Source organism: Colius striatus, unplaced genomic scaffold (genome assembly GCF_028858725.1).
Source record: "Colius striatus isolate bColStr4 unplaced genomic scaffold, bColStr4.1.hap1 scaffold_34, whole genome shotgun sequence".
Lineage (NCBI taxonomy): Eukaryota > Metazoa > Chordata > Aves > Coliiformes > Coliidae > Colius > Colius striatus.
Genome location: NW_026908518.1, coordinates 353040 through 375176, shown reverse-complemented (window position 1 = coordinate 375176; position 22137 = coordinate 353040). Strand labels below are relative to the sequence as shown.

The following is a 22137-nucleotide window of genomic DNA, read 5'->3' as shown; positions in this document are numbered from 1 at the left end:
GCGGCGGGCCCGAGCTCGGCTCCGCTCGGCTCGTGTGCGGCCCCGCCGGGCCCTTGTTCCGCCGATGGCGGCCGGGCTGGGGCCGTGGCTGCTGGGCTTGGGCTTGGCCTTGGGGCCGGCAGGTGAGAGGCGGCGGGCGGGGAGGGCGGCGAGCCCGGGGCTGGGGCGGCGGGAGATGGAGAGAGAGGAGGAGGAGAGGGAGAGAGAGAAGGCGGGAGAGGGCGAGGGCGAGTGAGGAGGAGAGAGGGAGGAGGAGAGCGAGGGAAGCGCTGTGTGTCCGGCTTGCCCCAGTGCGGGAGCAGCCGCGGCTGAGCCCCGACGAGGGCCGGCGGGGCATTGTCCCGGGCGCGGGGCTTTGGCGGCCAGAGCGGGGTGGCGGCTGTGTCCGGGCCGGGCGGGGGGCGCTGGGGCGGCGGGTGCCCGTCCTCGGGCCGTGGGCGCGCCGTGCCCGGTGCCCGCGCTCTCCGTCCGTCCGTCCGTCCGTCCACAGGCGTGTGGGCGCAGCTGAGGCTGGTGGAGGCCGGCGGAGGGCAGCGAGCGCCCGGGGACTCCGTGCTCCTCTCCTGCCGCGGACACGGCTTCAACTTCGGGAGTTACGGAATGTTCTGGTACCGTCAGGCACCCGGCGGCAGCCTGGAGTGGGTGTCCCTTATCTACCCTGATTCATCAGTGATTCGATACGGACGGGCAGTGGATGGTCGAGCCACGGTGTCCCGGGACGATTCCCGGTCTGAGACATCTCTGTCTCTAAGTGCCCTGAGCCCACAGGACTCTGCCCGCTACTTCTGTGCAACGCCCACGGAGACAGGAATTGCATCTGAGCTGTAACAGAAACCTCCTGGCAGCGTCCCAGCACAGGCTGCAGGTGGCTTGGAGACAGTGAATGCTGAGGTTTCTCGGTACCTTTCTAAATGAGGCGGGTAGAGAGGAGCCATCGCTGCACAGCATAGATGATTCTGGCGTTTCTCTAAGAGCTCCTTTCCTGGCAGTGCCAATTTCCCGACAGGCACCAACCTGCCACTCATCTGGTGCTGTGCACTGGGGCTGGACACTGCTCATGGGGCACTGCAGCCCATCTTGAAAGAGCAGGATTTAGGAGGGCAGCGTAGGGGACAAGCTGTCCCTTGCCTGTGAGACGTCCTTGTCCCTGCTGTGCTCATTCAGAGCTGTTCAAGGGTCAGCAGAGTGAATTCCTCACCATCCCAATTTGGGAAAGACAAAAGGCCTCTAGATGGAAAAGCTTCTCTTTCTGAATGGGAAAATCAGGACAAGCTCCTTGTCTGACTGAGAAATGAGAGACACATGGTGTCTCCTTTCATGTGAATCGAGATGTCCTGTTGCCATCTCTATTTCTCAGCCCTTCTTTGTGAGCTGGGATTTAAGGGATCAGTGCTGAGCTGTGAGAACAGATGCACCTTGCAGACCCAGTCAGCAAAGCGATGGGATGGAGCAGTGTATTACTGTGCTGCTAGTGTTGCCCTGGAGTAGCCCTGCAGCAGCATACAGCAAAACCTGACTGCCACAGAAGACACAGTGCTCAACGTTCCTTTCCAGCAGCTGCCAAGCAGAGGCTGGTGTCCCACAATGGCAGATGCAGGAAGCAGAGCTTTGGCTTGCTTGTGCTGAGCAGAGATGTGGATGAAGGGCAGGAGGATGTACTCTGGGAAGTTGAGAGGCTGTAGGGTGAGGTGCAGATGAGTGCACTGTGGCTTTGCCCTGACCCATATCTGTTGCCTACAAAACCTGGCAGTTTGTGTACATTGTCTCTTGTTCTGTGCCTGAGCTCCACTTAAAAACCTTCACCCTGTTTCCCTGCACCCTCCCTTGACATGTTTCTAGATATTGATGAAATTCCCCCCTGAGACTTTTCTTGTCCAGGGGAGTGAGTCCCAGCTCCCTCAGCCTTGCTTCATGTCAGAGGTGTTCCAGCCCCGTTATCAGCTCCTTGCCCTTCACTGGCCTCTCTCCTCTGTGCCCGAGATTGTCCTGTGTGGGGAGCTGTGAAGTGCACCAGGGAGTCCAGGGGCGACCTGACCAGGGCTGAGCTCACACAGAATCTCTGAATCCTAGAATGATGGGGGTTGCAAGGGCCCTCTAGAGCTTATAGAACCCAGCCCCCTCTTAAAGCTCTTTCCCCTTGATTGGGACACACAGGAAGAGGTGTAGGAGGGTTTGGAAAGCTTTTGAGAAGGGGCTCCACACCCTCCCTGGGCAGCTTCAGCCTGGGCTGCATCACTTAAACAATAAAGGAGTTTCTTCTCCTGTCCCAGTGTAAGTAGCTGCGTTCCAGCCTGTGCCCGTTACCCCTTGTCCTGGCACTGGCCACGTTGGAGCAGGACTTTGGTGCCGCCCTCGTTGAGCTGCAGCAGGTTCCGTCAGCCCGTTTGTGCAGGCGGTCCCCGCCGTGCCCCTGGCTGCGGCACAAGCTGCTGCGTGCCTCGGTCCCCGCGGGGAGGGGATGGGAGCGAGGCAAGGGCGGGCTGGGGATGCGGGGCACGGGGAAAGACCCGCGCGGGGCCGCTGGCGGCTGCCAGCCCGTCCCTTGCGCGGGGCGGTTCGGGGCGAGCAGGCGGGCAGCGGGCACCGCGCCGGGAGCCGGGACCCCAGCCGGGTCCCTGGGAAAAGCTGTCTCACATCTGGGTTTGCCTTTGCCAGAGGCAAGACTGACCCAGACTGGCTTCCTTAACCTATTCTTCATATGCCCTCCAGGGACTTTATCCCTTTGTGCAGGACGAGGAACTTTAGATTGGGCAGGGCCAGCTTGATCAGCATCTGCCAGTGCTGCCTCACCAGGTGGCTTTTGCTAAAGGTGTATGCCAGTGTTTGAAGATCCCACCCCACGTTGCTCTCAGTGTGGTCTTTTACAGCATTGTTTCGTTTTCCTGGATGCTGGTGCATGACAGGGGATGTGACAGACCCACTCAGCACTGTGCTCTTTGGCCCGAGGATCCCTGAGGTTGTTGCAGGATTTAGCCCCACTGTTTGATTCAGTCTTTCCTGGGTTAGAAGAGCCCCGTGGCAGCCTGGACTGGATTTACAAGGAGGGTGATGCCTATGGAGAAGGTTTCCAGAGTGGCTTTAAGGGATCAGTGTTGAGCTCTGAGAACAGATGCACCCTGCAGATCCAGGCAGCAAAGCAAGGGGATGGAGCAGTGTATTACTGTGCTGCCAGTGTCACCCTGGAGTAGCCCTGCAGCAGCATAGACCAAAAATCGACTGCCAGAGGAGACAGAGTGCTCAGCATTTGTCTGCAGCAGCTGCCAAGCAGAGAGTGGTGTCCCACAATGGCAGGTGCAGGAAGCAGAGCTTTGGCTTGCTTGTAGTACAAAGTTGGTGTGCAGAGATGTGTGTGAAGGGCTGGGAGCATTTATGATGCAGGAGGATGGATTGAGAAGCTGAGAGGCTGTATGGTGAAGTGCAGGTTGGAGTGCACTCTGCCTTTGCCCTGACTCATATCTATTGGCTACAAAACCTGTTGCCAAATAACACTGAGCTATTCCTAAATCCTTGTGGGAATACAGTCCTGCACAACTGAGTGTTTTGTGCTGCAGTCTGGCTGCCCCAGGCAAAGGTGACGATGATCTGATTCTGCTCTTCCAGCAGGAGACAGAGGAAAAGGCACCTTTCTGGTCTAGAACAGTAAAATACACACATTTTTCATGGGTAGAGGAAAACAATGTCTCAGGGTTTGGCATCACGGGCTGGACATAACTGTCAGGGCGTTGATTTCCCTCAGGCCCTGAGCTGGTCGATGTTCTTGAGCATGAGGCTTTCAGAGCAGTGCAGTAGGAGTGTGAAGTTGTGCTTGACATTCCCTCCATGGTCCTTATTAAAAGAAGAAGAGAATGAACAAGTGTTTCCTGATGTTTCCTGGCTTCCAGTTTGACGGGATATTGATTTGATTTCTTACCGTTTGTGCTTTGGGCTTCGAGTCAATTTTATCGGGGAAACCTTTGCACCTCCCGGTTTTCCCGGTGCCCAAAGCAGGGGTGTTACTGCCTTGGAGCCTCCGCAGTGTCTGCATCCCCTTTCCCTTTCTGGAGTAACAGACACATCTGGGCTATCTGGGCATTCTCTGCAGGAACATGGAGCTGCAGCAGGTTATCAGAGAAAGCTGTTGTTTGTGCCTAGCAAAGCTCACCCGGCAGAGGGAAGGGACACTGGCACAGAGAGCAAGGAATGAACAGCATTTGCATGGAGACACTCCATTGCCTGTCAAAATTGTCTGCAAGTTCTTTTCCCAGTGGCACCAGTTCCATTGGTTTTAAGATTACACGAAGGACCTTTTCCAGTCTGTAAGTACTGAACCACTTGCTCCACAAGGGACAAAGAAATCTGTTGTTTCATTGCGCAGCTTTGCTGGAACCAGAGGATGGTGTGGGGAGGCTTAAGGAAATTCCTCTTGTCCCCTTCAGCATGAGCCTCCTCTGCCTGTTTCTGGGGGAGGTTTTCTTCCTTTCCTCATTGATTCAATGAACAGCAGCAATCTTTTTTCCCAGTGCATTTCTCCTCAGCGATGGTTTTCTCCTAGAGGAGAGTTACAATGGCTGCTGCTGACATCTTTGCAACCTCCTTCTCTGCCTCTCAATGCATCTGATGAGCTCAGAACTTCTAGCACACGTTCGTTTCTGTACTTTATAGAGGATCTCACAGAGAATACTTTTAACACAATGCTTTTCTTTCTGTGGTAAAGTAAGAACCAGAGTATTTCTTGTACTGTCATCAGTCAGAGAGCTGAGCAAGGACACAGCAGTCTCGTCCATCTTCCTGGGCTGCTTCCAGGCTGTCCCTCTGCTCAGCTCTCGCCGTGACACAGGAGCAACACTCTGCTCAGGCCACTGAGACAACCATGTAAGAGTTACCCAGACCGTGGAGCTGTACAGAGATAAGAAGATGCAGAGTGCTGAGACCGCAGTTGTGAGGGAAGGATGATGTGGCTTGGCATGCTGGCAGCGCCGTGTCTAACACAGCCCAGGATGCCACGGCCCTTGTCCCGCCCCTTGCGGTGCGGCGGCCGTGTGGGTGCTCGGAGGGGCGTTTGGTGCGGGGGGCCGGGCCGGGCCGGGGCGGCCGTGCGGGCTTCGGGCAGAGGCGCGGGCGCTGTGGCGGCGAGGGGCCGAGGCGACGGGGCGGGCAGCGGCGGGCCCGAGCTCGGCTCCGCTCGGCTCGTGTGCGGCCCCGCCGGGCCCTTGTTCCGCCGATGGCGGCCGGGCTGGGGCCGTGGCTGCTGGGCTTGGGCTTGGCCTTGGGGCCGGCAGGTGAGAGGCGGCGGGCGGGGAGGGCGGCGAGCCCGGGGCTGGGGCGGCGGGAGCTGGAGAGAGAGGAGGAGGAGAGGGAGAGAGAGAAGGCGGGAGAGGGCGAGGGCGAGTGAGGAGGAGAGAGGGAGGAGGAGAGCGAGGGAAGCGCTGTGTGTCCGGCTTGCCCCAGTGCGGGAGCAGCCGCGGCTGAGCCCCGACGAGGGCCGGCGGGGCATTGTCCCGGGCGCGGGGCTTTGGCGGCCAGAGCGGGGTGGCGGCTGTGTCCGGGCCGGGCGGGGGGCGCTGGGGCGGCGGGTGCCCGTCCTCGGGCCGTGGGCGCGCCGTGCCCGGTGCCCGCGCTCTCCGTCCGTCCGTCCGTCCGTCCGCAGGCGTGTGGGCGCAGCTGAGGCTGGTGGAGGCCGGCGGAGGGCAGCGAGCGCCCGGGGACTCCGTGCTCCTCTCCTGCCGCGGACACGGCTTCAACTTCGGGAGTTACGGAATGTTCTGGTACCGTCAGGCACCCGGCGGCAGCCTGGAGTGGGTGTCCCTTATCTACCCTGATTCATCAGTGATTCGATACGGACGGGCAGTGGATGGTCGAGCCACGGTGTCCCGGGACGATTCCCGGTCTGAGACATCTCTGTCTCTAAGTGCCCTGAGCCCACAGGACTCTGCCCGCTACTTCTGTGCAACGCCCACGGAGACAGGAATTGCATCTGAGCTGTAACAGAAACCTCCTGGCAGCGTCCCAGCACAGGCTGCAGGTGGCTTGGAGACAGTGAATGCTGAGGTTTCTCGGTACCTTTCTAAATGAGGCGGGTAGAGAGGAGCCATCGCTGCACAGCATAGATGATTCTGGCGTTTCTCTAAGAGCTCCTTTCCTGGCAGTGCCAATTTCCCGACAGGCACCAACCTGCCACTCATCTGGTGCTGTGCACTGGGGCTGGACACTGCTCATGGGGCACTGCAGCCCATCTTGAAAGAGCAGGATTTAGGAGGGCAGCGTAGGGGACAAGCTGTCCCTTGCCTGTGAGACGTCCTTGTCCCTGCTGTGCTCATTCAGAGCTGTTCAAAGGGACAGGACTGTCAAGGAGTGGTTAAGGGAGAATGGACATGGACCCCGGGGTATAATGTTAGGCCCGATGGGGCAAGGCAATCTGAGTTCCAGTTATATGAATTTAATGCACAATCAAGACCAGAGTCAGAGCCATGGTTAAAGCAGTTGCTGTCACGCAGACAGCAGGCCGCTTTCTCTTCCTTCAAGGTCGGGCTGTTTTCAGCTAACGAGCTAACAGCCCAAGGTGGAAAACAACTACAGGGAAAAAAGAAGATGGGAAAATGTGAGGGAGCTTGCTTATCGCAGAAACCGCAAGTAGGATGAACATGAAAATGTAATCTATTAGCTGCTGTTGCTGAGCTAGCTTTGAAGCTGCTGTGTATATAAGTTAGAGCCTGCTCTCAATAAAGAAGATTTCTGCTATCACTCACATTGAATAGGACTGATTTCTTCCCACCCAGCTGAGAATCGGACCCTGGGTTGATCGCCGCATGAAGTAGGCTTCGTGCCTGGGTTTTTCAGGCTTTTGTGCCTGGGTTTCAGGCTTCGTGCCTGGGTTTTTCAGGCTTTTGTGCCTGGGTTTCAGGCCTTCGTGCCTGGGTTTCAGGCTTCGTGCCTGGGTTTTTCAGGCCTTCGTGCCTGGGTTTCAGGCCTTCGTGCCTGGGTTTTTCAGGCTTCGTGCCTGGGTTTCAGGCCTTCGTGCCTGGGTGTTTCAGGCTTCGTGCCTGGGTTTTTCAGGCTTCGTGCCTGGGTTTCAGGCTTCGTGCCTGGGTTTTTCAGGCTTCGTGCCTGGGTTTCAGGCCTTGTGCCTTTGTTTCAGGCTTCGTGCCTGGGTTTCAGGCTTCGTGCCTGGGTTTCAGGCCTTGTGCCTGGGTTTCAGGCCTTGTGCCTGGGTTTCAGGCTTCGTGCCTGGGTTTCAGGTTTCGTGCCTGGGTTTCAGGCCTTGTGCCTGGGTTTTTCAGGCTTCGAGCCTGGGTTTCAGGCCTTGTGCCTGGGTTTCAGGCCTTGTGCCTTTGTTTCAGGCTTCGTGCCTGGGTTTCAGGCTTCGTGCCTTGGTTTTTCAGGCCTTGTGCCTGGGTTTCAGGCCTTGTGCCTGGGTTTCAGGCCTTGTGCCTGGGTTTCAGGCTTCGTGCCTGGGTTTCAGGTTTCGTGCCTGGGTTTCAGGCCTTGTGCCTGGGTTTTTCAGGCTTCGAGCCTGGGTTTCAGGCTATTGTGCCTGGGTTTCAGGTTTCGTGCCTGGGTTTCAGGCCTTGTGCCTGGGTTTTTCAGGCTTTGAGCCTGGTTTTTTCAGGCCAAGAGCCGAAAACTTCGCGGCACAGGACAGTCAATTCCTCACCATTCCAGCTTTTGAAATACAACGGGGTTTTATCCTCCAGATGGAAACCCTTCCCTCTCTGAATGAGAAAAGCTGGAAAAGCTCCTTGTCTGACTGAGAGATAGGGAGAGGCACATGTCGGCTCCTTCCATGTGAGCCCTGATGTCCTGGTGCTAGTTCCATTTTTCAGCCATTCTTCGTGAGCTGGGCTCAAAGAGAGGATTTGTTCCTGCCCCCGGTCCAGTGCCAGCGCAGTGTCCCCCCAGCATCGCTCTGACCTTTGCTGAACGCTGCAGTGACCATGGTTTGAGTTTCTCTCTGCAGCACAAGGAGACAAGAAATAATCATAACAGTTACAATAACAAAATAATATCTGGAGGAATGCACAATGCAATTTCTCACCACACCAGTCTGCAGTTTTCCCGTTGGGATTTCTAAACACACACACACACATTTCTCATTGCCTTAGTCTATGGACTCTCCCTCTAATGTGTGTATCAAGTTTATTTAACTCATGACTTTTGGGCTCCAAAGCAAGGAACTTCATACAGTTCAGGTTATAGGCTATTCTCACCCACAATCTAATCCCCAGGAGGGACTGAAGTGCCTCATCTTTCCACATCCCCCAGGTGCAGCCGTGTCTTTGGGAAAAGCCGTCTCATATCTGTATTTGCCTTTGCCAGAGGCAAGACTGACCCAGACTGGCTTCCTTAACCTATTCTTCATATGCCCTCCAGGGACTTTATCCCCTTGTACGGGAAGAGGAACTTTAGATTGGGCAGGGCCAGCTTGATCAGCATCTTCCAGTGTTGCCTCACCAGATGACTTTGGCTAAAGGTGTATCCCAGTGTTTGAAGATCCCACCCCATGTTGCTCTCAGTGAGGTCTTTAACAGCGTTGTTTGGTTTTCCTGGATGCTGGTGCATGACAGGGGATGTGACAGACCCACTCAGCACTGTGCTCTTTGGCCCAAGGATCCCTGAGGTTGTTGCAGGATTTGGCCCCACTGTTTGACTCAGTCTTTCCTGGGTGCCATGTGTCCATAAGACTTGTGTTCCAAGGCCCAGGATCGTGTTCAGGGCAGTGGACAAAGCATGGGGAAATCTTTCCAGCCATTGGGGTGTTACCTCAACCGTTATTAGACATAGAATCACAGAATGCTTTTGGTTAGAAAAGACCTTTAGGATCTAAGCCAACCACCAACCTGACAGTCAGGAGTTTAGGAGCACTAAAGCATGTCCCTCAGCACCTCATCCACACATCGTTAAAGACTCGCAGGGATGCTGATTCTACCACATCCTTGTGCAGCCTGTTCAAAAGCTTCACAGTCCCTTCAATGCAGAGATTGGTCCCGCTATTTAATCCAAACCTCCGTTGGTGCAACCTGTGGCCATTTCCCCTCTTCTGTCACTTAGCTGGGAGAAGAGAGCATCTCCCACCCGGGTACAAGTTGCCGTCCAGTTCTAGCAGAGGATGAGGAGGTTCCTTCTGAGCCTTGTTCAGGCTGAAAGGAGCAGCCGTTTGTCACGTCGGGTGAGCTGCGGCAGCAGCGTCCCGTGTGGTTGGGTGCAGCTGCTTGTGTGGGCAGCATCGCTGGGCAGGGGCTTGTGGTGCGCGCAGGAGCGCTGTGGGCGAGCAGGGGCCATCCCGCGCCGGTGCTGCGTGCGGGGCCGTGGCCCTTGTGTGCGGCTCGTGTGCGGCCCCGCCGGGCCCTTGTTCCGCCGATGGCGGCCGGGCTGGGGCCGTGGCTGCTGGGCTTGGGCTTGGCCTTGGGGCCGGCAGGTGAGAGGCGGCGGGCGGGGAGGGCGGCGAGCCCGGGGCTGGGGCGGCGGGAGATGGAGAGAGAGGAGGAGGAGAGGGAGAGAGGGAAGGCGGGAGAGGGCGAGGGCGAGTGAGGAGGAGAGAGGGAGGAGGAGAGCGAGGGAAGCGCTGTGTGTCCGGCTTGCCCCAGTGCGGGAGCAGCCGCGGCTGAGCCCCGACGAGGGCCGGCGGGGCATTGTCCCGGGCGCGGGGCTTTGGCGGCCAGAGCGGGGTGGCGGCTGTGTCCGGGCCGGGCGGGGGGCGCTGGGGCGGCGGGTGCCCGTCCTCGGGCCGTGGGCGCGCCGTGCCCGGTGCCCGCGCTCTCCGTCCGTCCGTCCGTCCGTCCGCAGGCGTGTGGGCGAAGCTGAGGCTGGTGGAGGCCGGCGGAGGGCAGCGAGCGCCCGGGGACTCCGTGCTCCTCTCCTGCCGCGGACACGGCTTCGACTTCGGGACGTACTCTATGTGGTGGTACCGTCAGGCACCCGGCGGCAGGCTGGAGTGGGTGTCCGTCATCTCTCCTGATTCATCAGTGACTCGATACGGACGGGCAGTGGATGGTCGAGCCACGGTGGCCCGGGACAATTCCCGGTCTGAGACATCTCTGTCTCTAAGTGCCCTGAGCCCACAGGACTCTGCCCGCTACTTCTGTGCTGCACCACGGGGATAAAAACTGCATCTGAGCTGTAACAGAAACCTCCTGGCAGCGTCCCAGCACAGGCTGCAGGTGGCTTGGAGACAGTGATTGCTGAGGGGGCTCAGTACCCTTCTGAAGGAAAGGGATAGAGGAGCCATCACTGCACACTACAGGTTTTTCTGACCTTTCTGCAAGAACTCCATTCCTGGCACTGCCTGTTTCCAACCTGCCACTCATCTGGTGCTGTGCACTGGGGCTGGACACTGCTCATGGGGCTCTGCAGCCCATCTTGAAAGAACAGGATTCAGGAGGGCAGCGTAGGGGACAAGCCCCACTTGCCTGTTCAAGGGGCAGCAGAGTGCATTCCTCACTATCCCATCCTGGGAAAGCCAAGGGGTTTATCCTCCAGATGTAAAACCTTGCCTCTCTGAATGGGAAAATCAGGAAAAGCTCATTGACTGAAAAAAGAGGGAGGGGCACATGTCGACTCCTTCCATGTGAGCCCTGATGTCCTGGTGCTAGTTCCATTTTTCAGCCATTCTTTGTGAGCTGGGCTCAAGGAGAGGATTTGTTCCTGCCTCTGGTCCAGTGCCAGCGCAGTGTCCCCCCAGCATCGCTCTGACCTTTGCTGAATGTTGCAGTGACCATGGTTTGAGTTTCTCTCTGCAGCACAAGGAGACAAGAAATAATCATAACAGTTACAATAACAAAATAATATCTGGAGGAATGCACAATGCAATTTCTCACCACACCAGTCTGCAGCTTTCCCGTGGGTGTTTCTATACACACACACACACATTTCTCATTGCCTTAGTCTATGGGCTCTCCCTCTAATGTGTGTGTCAAGTGCATTGAATTCATTAGTTTTGGGCTCCAAAGCAAGGAACTTCATACAGTTCAGGTTATAGGCTATTCTCACCCACAATCTAATCCCGAGGGGGGACTGAAGTGCCTCATCTTTCCACAACCCCCAGGTGCAGGTTGGTCCTTGAGTTCTTGAAAGGACAGGGATCCTGGGGCAGTAGGAGATGGAGAGAGAGTGGTAGAGAGAGATACCAGGAGAGGTGGTATTCTACATATGCCCTCCAGGGACTTTATCCCCTTGTACGGGAAGAGGAACTTTAGATTGGGCAGGACCAGTTTGATCAGCATCTTCCAGTGTTGCCTCACCAGGTGGCTTTTGCTAAAGGTGTATCCCAGTGTTTGAAGATCCCACCCCACGTTGCTCTCAGTGTGGTCTTTAACAGCGTTGTTTGGTTTTCCTGGATGCTGGTGCATGACAGGGGATGTCACAGACCCACTCAGCACTGTGCTCTTTGGCCCGAGGCTCCCTGAGGTTGTTGCAGGATTTAGCCCCATTGTTTGACTCAGTCTTTCCTGGGTGCCATGTGTCCATAAGACTTGTGTTCCAAGGCCCAGGACCGTGCTCAGGGCAGTGGACAGGGCATGGGGAAATCTTTCCAGCCATTGGGGTGTTACCTCAACCGTTATTAGACATAGAATCACAGAATGCTTTTGGTTAGAAAAGACCTTTAGGATCTAAGCCAACCACCAACCTGACAGTCAGGAGTTTAGGAGCACTAAAGCGTGTCCCTCAGCACTTCATCCACACAGCGTTAAATACTCCCAGGGATGCTGATTCTACCACATCCTTGTGCAGCCTGTTCAAAAGCTTCACAGTCCCTTCAATGCAGAGATTGGTCCCGCTATTTAATCTAAACCTCCGTTGGTGCAACCTGTGGCCATTTCCCCTCTGCTGTCACTTAGCTGGGAGAAGAGAGCATCTCCCACCCGGGTACAAGTTGCCGTCCAGTTCTAGCAGAGGATGAGGAGGTTCCTTCTGAGCCTTGTTCAGGCTGAAGGGAGCAGCCGTTTGTCCCGTCGGGTGAGCTGCGGCAGCAGCGTCCCGTGTGGTTGGGTGCAGCTGCTTGTGTGGGCAGCATCGCTGGGCAGGGGCTTGTGGTGCGCGCAGGAGCGCTGTGGGCGAGCAGGGGCCATCCCGCGCCGGTGCTGCGTGCGGGGCCGTGGCCCTTGTCCCGCCCCTTGCGGTGTGGTGTCCGTGAATTCGCTACTCATCTGGTGCTGTGCTCATCTGGTGCTGTGCACTGGGGCTGGACACTGCTCATGGGGCTCTGCAGCCCATCTTGAAAGAACAGGACTCAGGAGGGCAGCGTAGGGGACAAGCACCACTTGCCTGTTCAAGGGACAGCAGAGTGCATTCCTCACTATCCCATCCTGGGAAAGCCAAGGGGTTTATCCTCCAGATGTAAAACCTTGCCTCTCTGAATGGGAAAATCAGGAAAAGCTCCTTGTCTGACTGAGAAATAGGGAGAGACACATGGTGTCTCCTTCCATGTGAGCCCTGATGTGCTGGTGCCAGCTCTATTTCTCAGACCTTCTGTGTGAGCTGGGCTCAAAGAGAGGATTTGTTCCAGCCCCTGGTCCAGTGCCAGCGCAGTGTCTCCCCAGCATCGCTCTGACCTTTGCTGAACGCTGCAGTGACCATGGCTTGTTGTTTCTCACTGCAGCTCTCACTGGCCAGGTGGTCTTGAAGCAACACGTGAGGAACGTGGCTGTGCAAGAGGGAGAAGCTGCCACCTTGAGCTGCAGCATGAGTGGGGACAGCATGAGCAGCTACGTCATGTTCTGGTACCGACAGGGGCCCCGTGGCAGCCTGGACTGGATTTACAAGGAGGCTGATGCCTATGGAGAAGGTTTCCAGAGTGGCTTTAAGGGATCAGTGTTGAGCTCTGAGAACAGATGCACCCTGCAGATCCAGGCAGCAAAGCAAGGGGATGGAGCAGTGTATTACTGTGCTGCCAGTGTCACCCTGGAGTAGCTCTGCAGCAGCATGGACCAAAAACTGACTGCCAGAGGAGACAGAGTGCTCAGCATGTGTCTCCAGCAGCTGCCAAGCAGAGGGTGCTGTCCCACAATGGCAGGTGCAGGAAGCAGAGCTTTGACTTGCTTGTAGCAAAAGTTGGTGTGCAGAGATGTGTGTGAGGGGCTGAGAGCATTTATGATGCAGGGGGTTGTATCATGTGAAGTTGAGAGGCTGTAGGTTAGAAGTTCAGGTTAGAGTGCACTCTGCCTTTGCCTTCACCCATATACATCACCTACAAACCTGTCAGTTTGTGTTCAATGTCTCTTGTCCTCTGCCTGAGCTCCACCTGAAAGACCTTGAACCTGTTTCCCTGCACCCTCTCTTCACATGTTTCTATATATTGATGAAATTCCCCCCTGAGCCTTTTCTTGTCCAGGGGAGTGAGTCCCAGCTCTCTCAGCCTTTGCCTCATGTCAGAGGTGTTCCAGCCTCATTATCAGCTCCTTGGCCTTCACTGGCCTCTCTCCTGTATGCCCCAGTGTCTCCTGTCCTGTGGAGCATGAAGAGGACCAGGGAGCCCAGGGGTGACCTGACCAGTGCTGAGCTCACACAGGATCTCTGAATCCCAGAATGGTGCAGATTGGAAGGACCTTCTAGAGTTCACCCAACTCAATCCCCTGCTAAAGCAGGTTCCCCTTGATCAGGTCACATGGGAACACATCTAGACAGGTTTGGAAACCTGAGAAGGGACTGTACACCCTCCCTGGGCAGCCTGGGCCAGGGCTCCCTCACCTCAGCACCAAAGGAGTTTCTCTCTCATGCCAGTGGAACTTCCCATGTTCCAACCTGTGCCTGTTACCCCTTGTCCTGGCACTGGCCACCACACAACCAACACTGGCCCCATCCTCTCAGCACCCAACCTTTGGGTATGTATAAGTGCTGGTGAGGCTGATGGGAAGCATCATATCCCTGAGCTGCAGGCAATGCTTTGCCTCCTGCAGCCCCAGACACCATCAGCCTTCCTGGCTGCAAGGACACGTTTGTGGTGCCGTTGCTGTGCAGCAGAAGCCTCGGGTCCTCTCCTGAGCATGAGCTTTCCAGGCGAGCAGCCCCAGCCTGAGGTAACTCTGGCTCTCAGTGCCTTGCACATCCAGGACTCTGCCAGGTACTTGTGTGCTGTTTGCACAGAGACCAAAAATCCATCTGAGTTTCAACACAAAGCTGCTGTGGCCCGGCACAGGAGGCAGGGGCTGCTGGGCAGGAGATTGCTGGGGGCCTCAGGGCTGTTCCCAGCCAGTGAGTCACCTTCAGTGTGCACCACAGGTGTTCCTTTAGCTGGGCACATGTAAATCTATAGAGCCCCTGAGATTGGTCCCAGAGCACTGAGAGAGCTGTGAGTGTTAGCACAGGACCTCTCTCTGCTATTTTCCATTGTCTTGGGAGTCTGTAAAGGTACCAGGTGAGTGGAAGCTGGTAAATGTCATCCCAGCTTTCAAGGAAAGGAAAGAGGAAGAGTGTGGTACTTACAGGAGCCTGTTGGTCTCCCTTGTGCCTGGTAAAAAGGAGACAGTTATTCTGGGAGTTACTGAAAGACATTTGAGGGACATTGCAGTTGCTGGTTCTAACCAGCACGGGTTCTGGAGGGGAAAGTCCTGCTTAAGCAGCTTCCTGTCCTTTTGGGACAAGGTTTTCCATCCAGTTGACTAAAGGAAGCCAGTCTATGTGGGCTTCTGCACATTTCAGCAAAGCTTCTGACAGCGTCTCTCAGAGGATCTCACTGGTCAAAATGTCCAGCACACAGCCAGAGAAGTCCACAATGTTTGGGGCGAGCAGCTGGTTGATGGCACAAGTTCAGGGTCACAGTAGCACAGGTACCTCAGACTGGTGACCAGTCACCATTTGGGTTCCCCGGGGCTCAATTTTAGCGCTGCTGCTCTTCAGTGTTTTTCTAAGTGATCTGGGTGCAGGAATGGAATGCACACGAAGCAGGTTTGACAATGATGGAGTGAGGTCCTAAGGTTTGGCTTGATTGGAGTTAGAAGATGGATCCATTTTCCTTCCAGTGTGACCTGCAGTGTATTATTGCAACTAGTTTGGTTTTCAGTCTTTGATGTATTTGGTTAGGCAGCTGAGGCAAGCAAGAGTCACACAGAACTTGGAGATAAGAAGCTGGATGAGGGCTGAAGAGAAGGATGATGTGGCTTGACATGCTGGCAGCGCCGTGTGTAACACAGCCCAGGATGCCACGGCCCTTGTCCCGCCCCTTGCGGGGCGGCGGCCATGTGGGTGCTCGGAGGGGCGTTTGGTGCGGGGGGCCGGGCCGGGCCGGGGCGGCCGTGCGGGCTTCGGGCAGAGGCGCGGGCGCTGTGGCGGCGAGGGGCCGAGGCGACGGGGCGGGCAGCGGCGGGCCCGAGCTCGGCTCCGCTCGGCTCGTGTGCGGCCCCGCCGGGCCCTTGTTCCGCCGATGGCGGCCGGGCTGGGGCCGTGGCTGCTGGGCTTGGGCTTGGCCTTGGGGCCGGCAGGTGAGAGGCGGCGGGCGGGGAGGGCGGCGAGCCCGGGGCTGGGGCGGCGGGAGCTGGAGAGAGAGGAGGAGGAGAGGGAGAGAGAGAAGGCGGGAGAGGGCGAGGGCGAGGGAGGAGGAGAGAGGGAGGAGGAGAGCGAGGGAAGCGCTGTGTGTCCGGCTTGCCCCAGTGCGGGAGCAGCCGCGGCTGAGCCCCGACGAGGGCCGGCGGGGCATTGTCCCGGGCGCGGGGCTTTGGCGGCCAGAGCGGGGTGGCGGCTGTGTCCGGGCCGGGTGGGGGGCGTTGGGGCGGCGGGTGCCCGTCCTCGGGCCGTGGGCGCGCCGTGCCCGGTGCCCGCGCTCTCCGTCCGTCCGTCCGTCCGTCCGTCCGCAGGCGTGTGGGCGCAGCTGAGGCTGGTGGAGGCCGGCGGAGGGCAGCGAGCGCCCGGGGACTCCGTGCTCCTCTCCTGCCGCGGACACGGCTTCGACTTCGGAACGTACATTATGTGGTGGTACCGTCAGGCACTCGGCGGCAGGCTGGAGTGGGTGTCCCTTATCACCTCTGGTTCATCAACTATTCGATACGGACGGGCAGTGGATGGTCGAGCCACGGTGTCCCGGGACAATTCCCGGTCTGAGACATCTCTGTCTCTAAGTACCCTGAGCCCACAGGACTCTGCCCGCTACTTCTGTGCAACACACACGGAGACAGGAATTGTATGTGAGCTGTAACAGAAACCTCCTGGCAGCGTCCCAGCACAGGCTGCAGGTGGCTTGGAGACAGTGAATGCTGAGGGGGCTCAGTACCCTTCTGAAGGAAAGGGATAGAGGAGCCATCTCTGCACACCACAGATTTTTCTGACCTTTCTGCAAGAGCTCTTTCCTGGCACTGCCAGTTTCCAGACAGGCACCAACCTGTCACTCATCTGGTGCTGTGCACTGGGGCTGGACACTGCTCATGGGGCACTGCAGCCCATCTTGAAAGAGCAGGATTTAGGAGGGCAGCGTAGGGGACAAGCTGTCCCTTGTCTGTGAGACGTCCTTGTCCCTGCTGTGCTCATTCAGAGCTGTTCAAAGGGACAGGACTGTTGAGGAGTGGTTAAGGGAGAATGGACATGGACCCCAGGGTATAATGTTAGGCCCGACAGGGCAAGGCAATCTGAGTTCTAGTTATATGAATTTAATGCACAATGAAGACCAGAGTCAGAGCCATGGTTAAAGCAGTTGCTGTCACACAGACAGCAGGCCGCTTTCTCTTCCTTCAAGGTCGGGCTGTTTTCAGCTAACGAGCTAACAGCTCAAGGTGGAAAACAACTACGGGGAAAAAACAAGATGGGAAAATGTGAGGGAGCTTGCTTATCGCAGAAACCGCAAGTAGGATGAGCATAAGAATGTAATCTATTAGCTGCTGTTGCTGAGCTAGCTTTGAAGCTGCTGTGTATATAAGTTAGAGCCTGCTCTCAATGAAGAAGATTTCTGCTATCACTCACATTGAGTAGGACTGATTTCTTCCCACCCAGCTGAGAATCGGACCCTGGGTTGATCGCCGCATGAAGTAGGCGTCGTGCCTGGGTTTTTCAGGCTTCGTGCCTGGGTTTTTCAGGCTTCGTGCCTGGGTTTCAAGCTTTGTGCCTGGGTTTCAGGCTTCGTGCCTGGGTTTTTCAGGCCTTCGTGCCTGGGTTTCAAGCTTTGTGCCTGGGTTTCAGGCTTCGTGCCTGGGTTTTTCAGGCTTTTGTGCCTGGGTTTCAGGCTTCGTGCCTGGGTTTCAGGCTTCGTGCCTTGGATTTTCAGGCTTCGTACATGGGTTTTTCAGGCTTCGTGCCTGGGTTTTTCAGGCTTCGTGCCTGGGTTTCAGGCTTTGTGCCTGGGTTTCAGGCTTTGTGCCTGGGTTTTTTAGGCCTTCGTGCCTGGGTTTCAGGCTTCGTGCCTGGGTTTTTCAGGTCTTTTGCCTGGGTTTCAGGCTTCGTGCCTGGGTTTCAGGCTTCGTGCCTGGGTTTTCAGGCTTTTGTGCCTGGGTTTCAGGCTTCGTGCCTGGGTTTCAGGCTTCGTGCCTGGGTTTCAGGGTTTGTGCCTGGGTTTCAGGCCTTCGTGCCTGGGTTTTTCAGACCTTCATGCCTGGGTTTCAAGGTTTGTGCCTGGGTTTTTCAGGCTTTTGTGCCTGGGTTTCAGGCCTTTGTGCCTGGTTTTTTCAGGCTTCGTGCCTGGGTTTTTCAGGCCTTCGTGCCTGGGTTTCAGGCTTCGTGCCTGGGTTGTCAGGCTTTTGTGCCTGGGTTTCAGGCCTTCGTGCCTGGGTTTTTCAGGCCTTCGTGCCTGGGTTTCAGGCTTTTGTGCCTGGGTTTCAGGCCTTTGTGCCCGGGTTTTTCAACCTTCGTGCCGGAGTTTTTCAGGCCTTCGTGCCTGGGTTTCAGGCCTTGTGCCTGGGTTTCAGGCTTCGTGCCTGGGTTTTTCAGGCCTTCGTGCCTGGGTTTCAGGCCTTCGTGCCTGGGTTTCAGGCTTCGTGCCTGGGTTTCAGGCCTTCGTGCCTGGGATTTTCAGGCTTCGTACATGGGTTTTTCAGGCTTCGTGCCTGGGTTTTTCAGGCTTCGTGCCTGGGTTTCAGGCCTTCGTGCCTGGGTTTCAGGCTTCGTGCCTGGGTTTTCAGGCTTTGTGCCTGTGTTTTTCAGGCTTTTGTGCCTGGGTTTCAGGCCTTTGTGCCTGGGTTTTTCAGGCTTCGTGCCTGGGTTTCAGGCTTTGTGCCTGGGTTTCAGGCTTCGTGCCTGGGTTTTCAGGCCTTCGTGCCTGGGTTTTTCAGGCTTTTGTGCCTGGGTTTCAGGCTTCGTGCCTGGGTTTTTCAGGCTTTTGTGCCTGGGTTTCAGGCCTTCGTGCCTGGGTTTTTCAGGCCTTCGTGCCTGGGTTTCAGGCCTTCGTGCCTGGGTTTTTTAGGCCTTCGTGCCTGGGTTTCAGGCTTCGTGCCTGCGTTTTTCAGGCTTTTGTGCCTGGGTTTCAAGCTTCGTGCCTGGGTTTTCAGGCTTTTGTGCCTGGGTTTCAGGCCTTCGTGCCTGGGTTTCAGGCTTCGTGCCTGCGTTTTCAGGCTTTTGTGCCTGGGTTTCAGGCCTTCGTGCCTGGGTTTTTCAGGCCTTCGTGCCTGGGTTTCAGGCTTCGTGCCTGGGTTTCAGGCCTTCGTGCCTGGGTTTTTTAGGCCTTCGTGCCTGGGTTTCAGGCTTCGTGCCTGCGTTTTTCAGGCTTTTGTGCCTGGGTTTCAGGCTTCGTGCCTGGGTTTTTCAGACCTTCGTGCCTGGGTTTCAGGCCTTCGTGCCTGGGTTTCAGGCTTCGTGCCTGGGTTTCAGGCCTTCGTGCCTGGGATTTTCAGGCTTCGTACATAGGTTTTTCAGGCTTCGTGCCTGGGTTTTTCAGGCTTCGTGCCTGGGTTTCAGGCTTTGTGCCTGGGTTTCAGGCTTCGTGCCTGGTTTTCTCAGGCCTTCGTGCCTGGGTTTTTCAGGCTTCGTGCCTGGGTTTCAGGCTTTGTGCCTGGGTTTTTCAGGCCTTCGTGCCTGGGTTTCTCAGGCCTTCGTGCCTGGGTTTTTCAGGCTTTTGTGCCTGGGTTTCAGGCTTCGTGCCTGGGTTTTTCAGGCTTTTGTGCCTGGGTTTCAGGCCTTCGTGCCTGGGTTTTTCAGGCCTTCGTGCCTGGGTTTCAGGCCTTCGTGCCTGGGTTTTTTAGGCCTTCGTGCCTGGGTTTCAGGCTTCGTGCCTGCGTTTTCAGGCTTTTGTGCCTGGGTTTCAGGCCTTCGTGCCTGGGTTTTTCAGGCCTTCGTGCCTGGGTTTCAGGCTTTGTGCCTGGGTTTCAAGCTTTGTGCCTGGGTTTTTCAGGCTTTTGTGCCTGGGTTTCAGGCCTTTGTGCCTGGTTTTTTCAGGCTTCGTGCCTGGGTTTTTCAGGCCTTCGTGCCTGGGTTTCAGGCTTCGTGCCTGGGTTGTCAGGCTTTTGTGCCTGGGTTTCAGGCCTTCGTGCCTGGGTTTTTCAGGCCTTCGTGCCTGGGTTTCAGGCTTTTGTGCCTGGGTTTCAGGCCTTTGTGCCCGGGTTTTTCAACCTTCGTGCCGGAGTTTTTCAGGCCTTCGTGCCTGGGTTTCAGGCTTCGTGCCTGGGATTTTCAGGCTTCGTACATGGGTTTTTCAGGCTTCGTGCCTGGGTTTTTCAGGCTTCGTGCCTGGGTTTCAGGCTTCGTGCCTGGGTTTCAGGCTTCGTGCCTGGGTTTTCAGGCTTTGTGCCTGTGTTTTTCAGGCTTTTGTGCCTGGGTTTCAGGCCTTTGTGCCTGGGTTTTTCAGGCTTCGTGCCTGGGTTTCAGGCTTTGTGCCTGGGTTTCAGGCTTCGTGCCTGGGTTTCTCAGGCCTTCGTGCCTGGGTTTTTCAGGCTTTTGTGCCTGGGTTTCAGGCTTCGTGCCTGGGTTTTTCAGGCTTTTGTGCCTGGGTTTCAGGCCTTCGTGCCTGGGTTTTTCAGGCCTTCGTGCCTGGGTTTCAGGCCTTCGTGCCTGGGTTTTTTAGGCCTTCGTGCCTGGGTTTCAGGCTTCGTGCCTGCGTTTTTCAGGCTTTTGTGCCTGGGTTTCAAGCTTCGTGCCTGGGTTTTCAGGCTTTTGTGCCTGGGTTTCAGGCCTTCGTGCCTGGGTTTCAGGCTTCGTGCCTGCGTTTTCAGGCTTTTGTGCCTGGGTTTCAGGCCTTCGTGCCTGGGTTTCAGGCCTTCGTGCCTGGGTTTTTTAGGCCTTCGTGCCTGGGTTTTTCAGGCCTTCGTGCCTGGGTTTCAGGCCTTCGTGCCTGGGTTTTTTAGGCCTTCGTGCCTGGGTTTCAGGCTTCGTGCCTGCGTTTTTCAGGCTTTTGTGCCTGGGTTTCAGGCTTCGTGCCTGGGTTTTTCAGGCCTTCGTGCCTGGGTTTCAGGCCTTCGTGCCTGGGTTTCAGGCCTTCGTGCCTGGGTTTCAGGCTTCGTGCCTGGGTTTCAGGCCTTCGTGCCTGGGATTTTCAGGCTTCGTACATGGGTTTTTCAGGCTTCGTGCCTGGGTTTTTCAGGCTTCGTGCCTGGGTTTCAGGCTTTGTGCCTGGGTTTCAGGCTTCGTGCCTGGGTTTCTCAGGCCTTCGTGCCTGGGTTTTTCAGGCTTCGTGCCTGGGTTTCTCAGGCCTTCGTGCCTGGGTTTTTCAGGCTTTTGTGCCTGGGTTTCAGGCTTCGTGCCTGGGTTTTTCAGGCTTTTGTGCCTGGGTTTCAGGCCTTCGTGCCTGGGTTTTTTAGGCCTTCGTGCCTGGGTTTCAGGCTTCGTGCCTGCGTTTTTCAGGCTTTTGTGCCTGCGTTTCAGGCTTCGTGCCTGCGTTTTCAGGCTTTTGTGCCTGGGTTTCAGGCTTCGTGCCTGGGTTTTTCAGGCCTTCGTGCCTGGGTTTTTCAGGCCTTCGTGCCTGGGTTTCAGGCTTTGTGCCTGGGTTTCAAGCTTTGTGCCTGGGTTTTTCAGGCTTTTGTGCCTGGGTTTCAGGCTTCGTGCCTGGGTTTTTCAGGTCTTTTGCCTGGGTTTCAGGCCTTCGTGCCTGGGATTTTCAGGCTTCGTACATGGGTTTTTCAGGCTTCGTGCCTGGGTTTCAGGCTTCGTGCCTGGGTTTTTCAGGCTTCGTGCCTGGGTTTCAGGCTTTGTGCCTGGGTTTCAGGCTTCGTGCCTGGGTTTTTCAGACCTTCGTGCCTGGGTTTCAGGCTTCGTGCCTGGGTTTTTCAGGTCTTTTGCCTGGGTTTCAGGCTTCGTGCCTGGGTTTTCAGGCTTTTGTGCCTGGGTTTCAGGCTTCGTGCCTGGGTTTCAGGCCTTCGTGCCTGGGTTTCAGGCTTCGTGCCTGGGTTTTCAGGCTTTTGTGCCTGGGTTTCAGGACTTCGTGCCTGGGTTTCAGGCCTTCGTGCCTGCGTTTTCAGGCTTTTGTGCCTGGGTTTCAGGCCTTCGTGCCTGGGTTTTTCAGGCTTCGTTCCTGGGTTTTTCAGGCTTTTGTGCCTGGGTTTCACGCCTTTGTGCCTGGGTTTTCAGGCTTCGTGCCTGGGTTTCAGGCTTCGTGCCTGGGTTTTTCAGGCTTCGTGCCTGGGTTTCAGGCTTTGAGCCTGCGTTTTTCAGGCCAAGAGCCGAAAACTTCGCGACATATGACGCCCGAACAGGGACATCACTGGGTGTTACCGGGTAAGGAGCCTGCCTGCGGGGAGGTGAGACTTGAAAATCCGGAGGCAGAGGCAGTGGTCGGAGGAAGCCTGCCGGACCCCAAGCAGAGGTCGCTGTACCCGGGGGAGTGACTACAGGTTGTGGTGAGACGAGGAGCCGGCAACATGGATAAGGAGGCAGCACTCTCACTTTTACATCGCTTTTTAGAAAAGCAGGGGGTGGACTTAAAACTGACCGATTTGTCTGGTCTACTTGTACATGGTAATTGTAAAGGCTTTTTTAAGGACTCTGAGAAATATTTTGATGAGGAGGAGTGGAGAGCATATGGGACTTGTCTTTGGGACTTGGTTATAGACGAAGATAAGACTGCTCGGAAACTGATGAAACCATGGAGAGAAGTAATTAACTGTTTGAAAAAGTATAAGTTGGAAAAGGATTTGACCGCTGCTGTAACTCAGCGGCTTGATGTGCCTGAGACTGTAGCCGAGCCAACAGCTGGACTGTTTGGTATTGGGACTAATTATATCTCACCTCCCTTTTCTGGTGAGTGGCGAGAAATTGGAAACCTTCTCTGGGAAGCCACTATTGGTGGTGATAAGGACAACAGTAAGATCAGTAAAAATTTAGGTC

General features: G+C 56.3%; 1 protein-coding gene and 2 gene segments (V, D, J or C); all 3 read left to right on the top strand.

Annotated features, from left to right (window-relative positions):
• The window catches only part of LOC133629226 (M1-specific T cell receptor alpha chain-like), a 142636-nt gene that overhangs the window by 7976 nt on the left and 112523 nt on the right, over positions 1–22137 (top strand). The window contains exon 3 of the mRNA XM_062019885.1: positions 21991–22009. Within this exon, the coding sequence (XP_061875869.1) occupies positions 21991–22009 (19 nt within the window). The remainder of the gene's footprint in view (positions 1–21990; positions 22010–22137) is intronic.
• On the top strand, positions 10–2263 carry LOC133629228 (Ig heavy chain V region C3-like). The segment is given in 2 exon segments: positions 10–122; positions 491–2263. Coding segments are annotated over 2 exon segments (396 nt in total).
• LOC133629227 (Ig heavy chain V region C3-like) lies at positions 5146–6432 on the top strand. The segment is given in 2 exon segments: positions 5146–5258; positions 5627–6432. Coding segments are annotated over 2 exon segments (396 nt in total).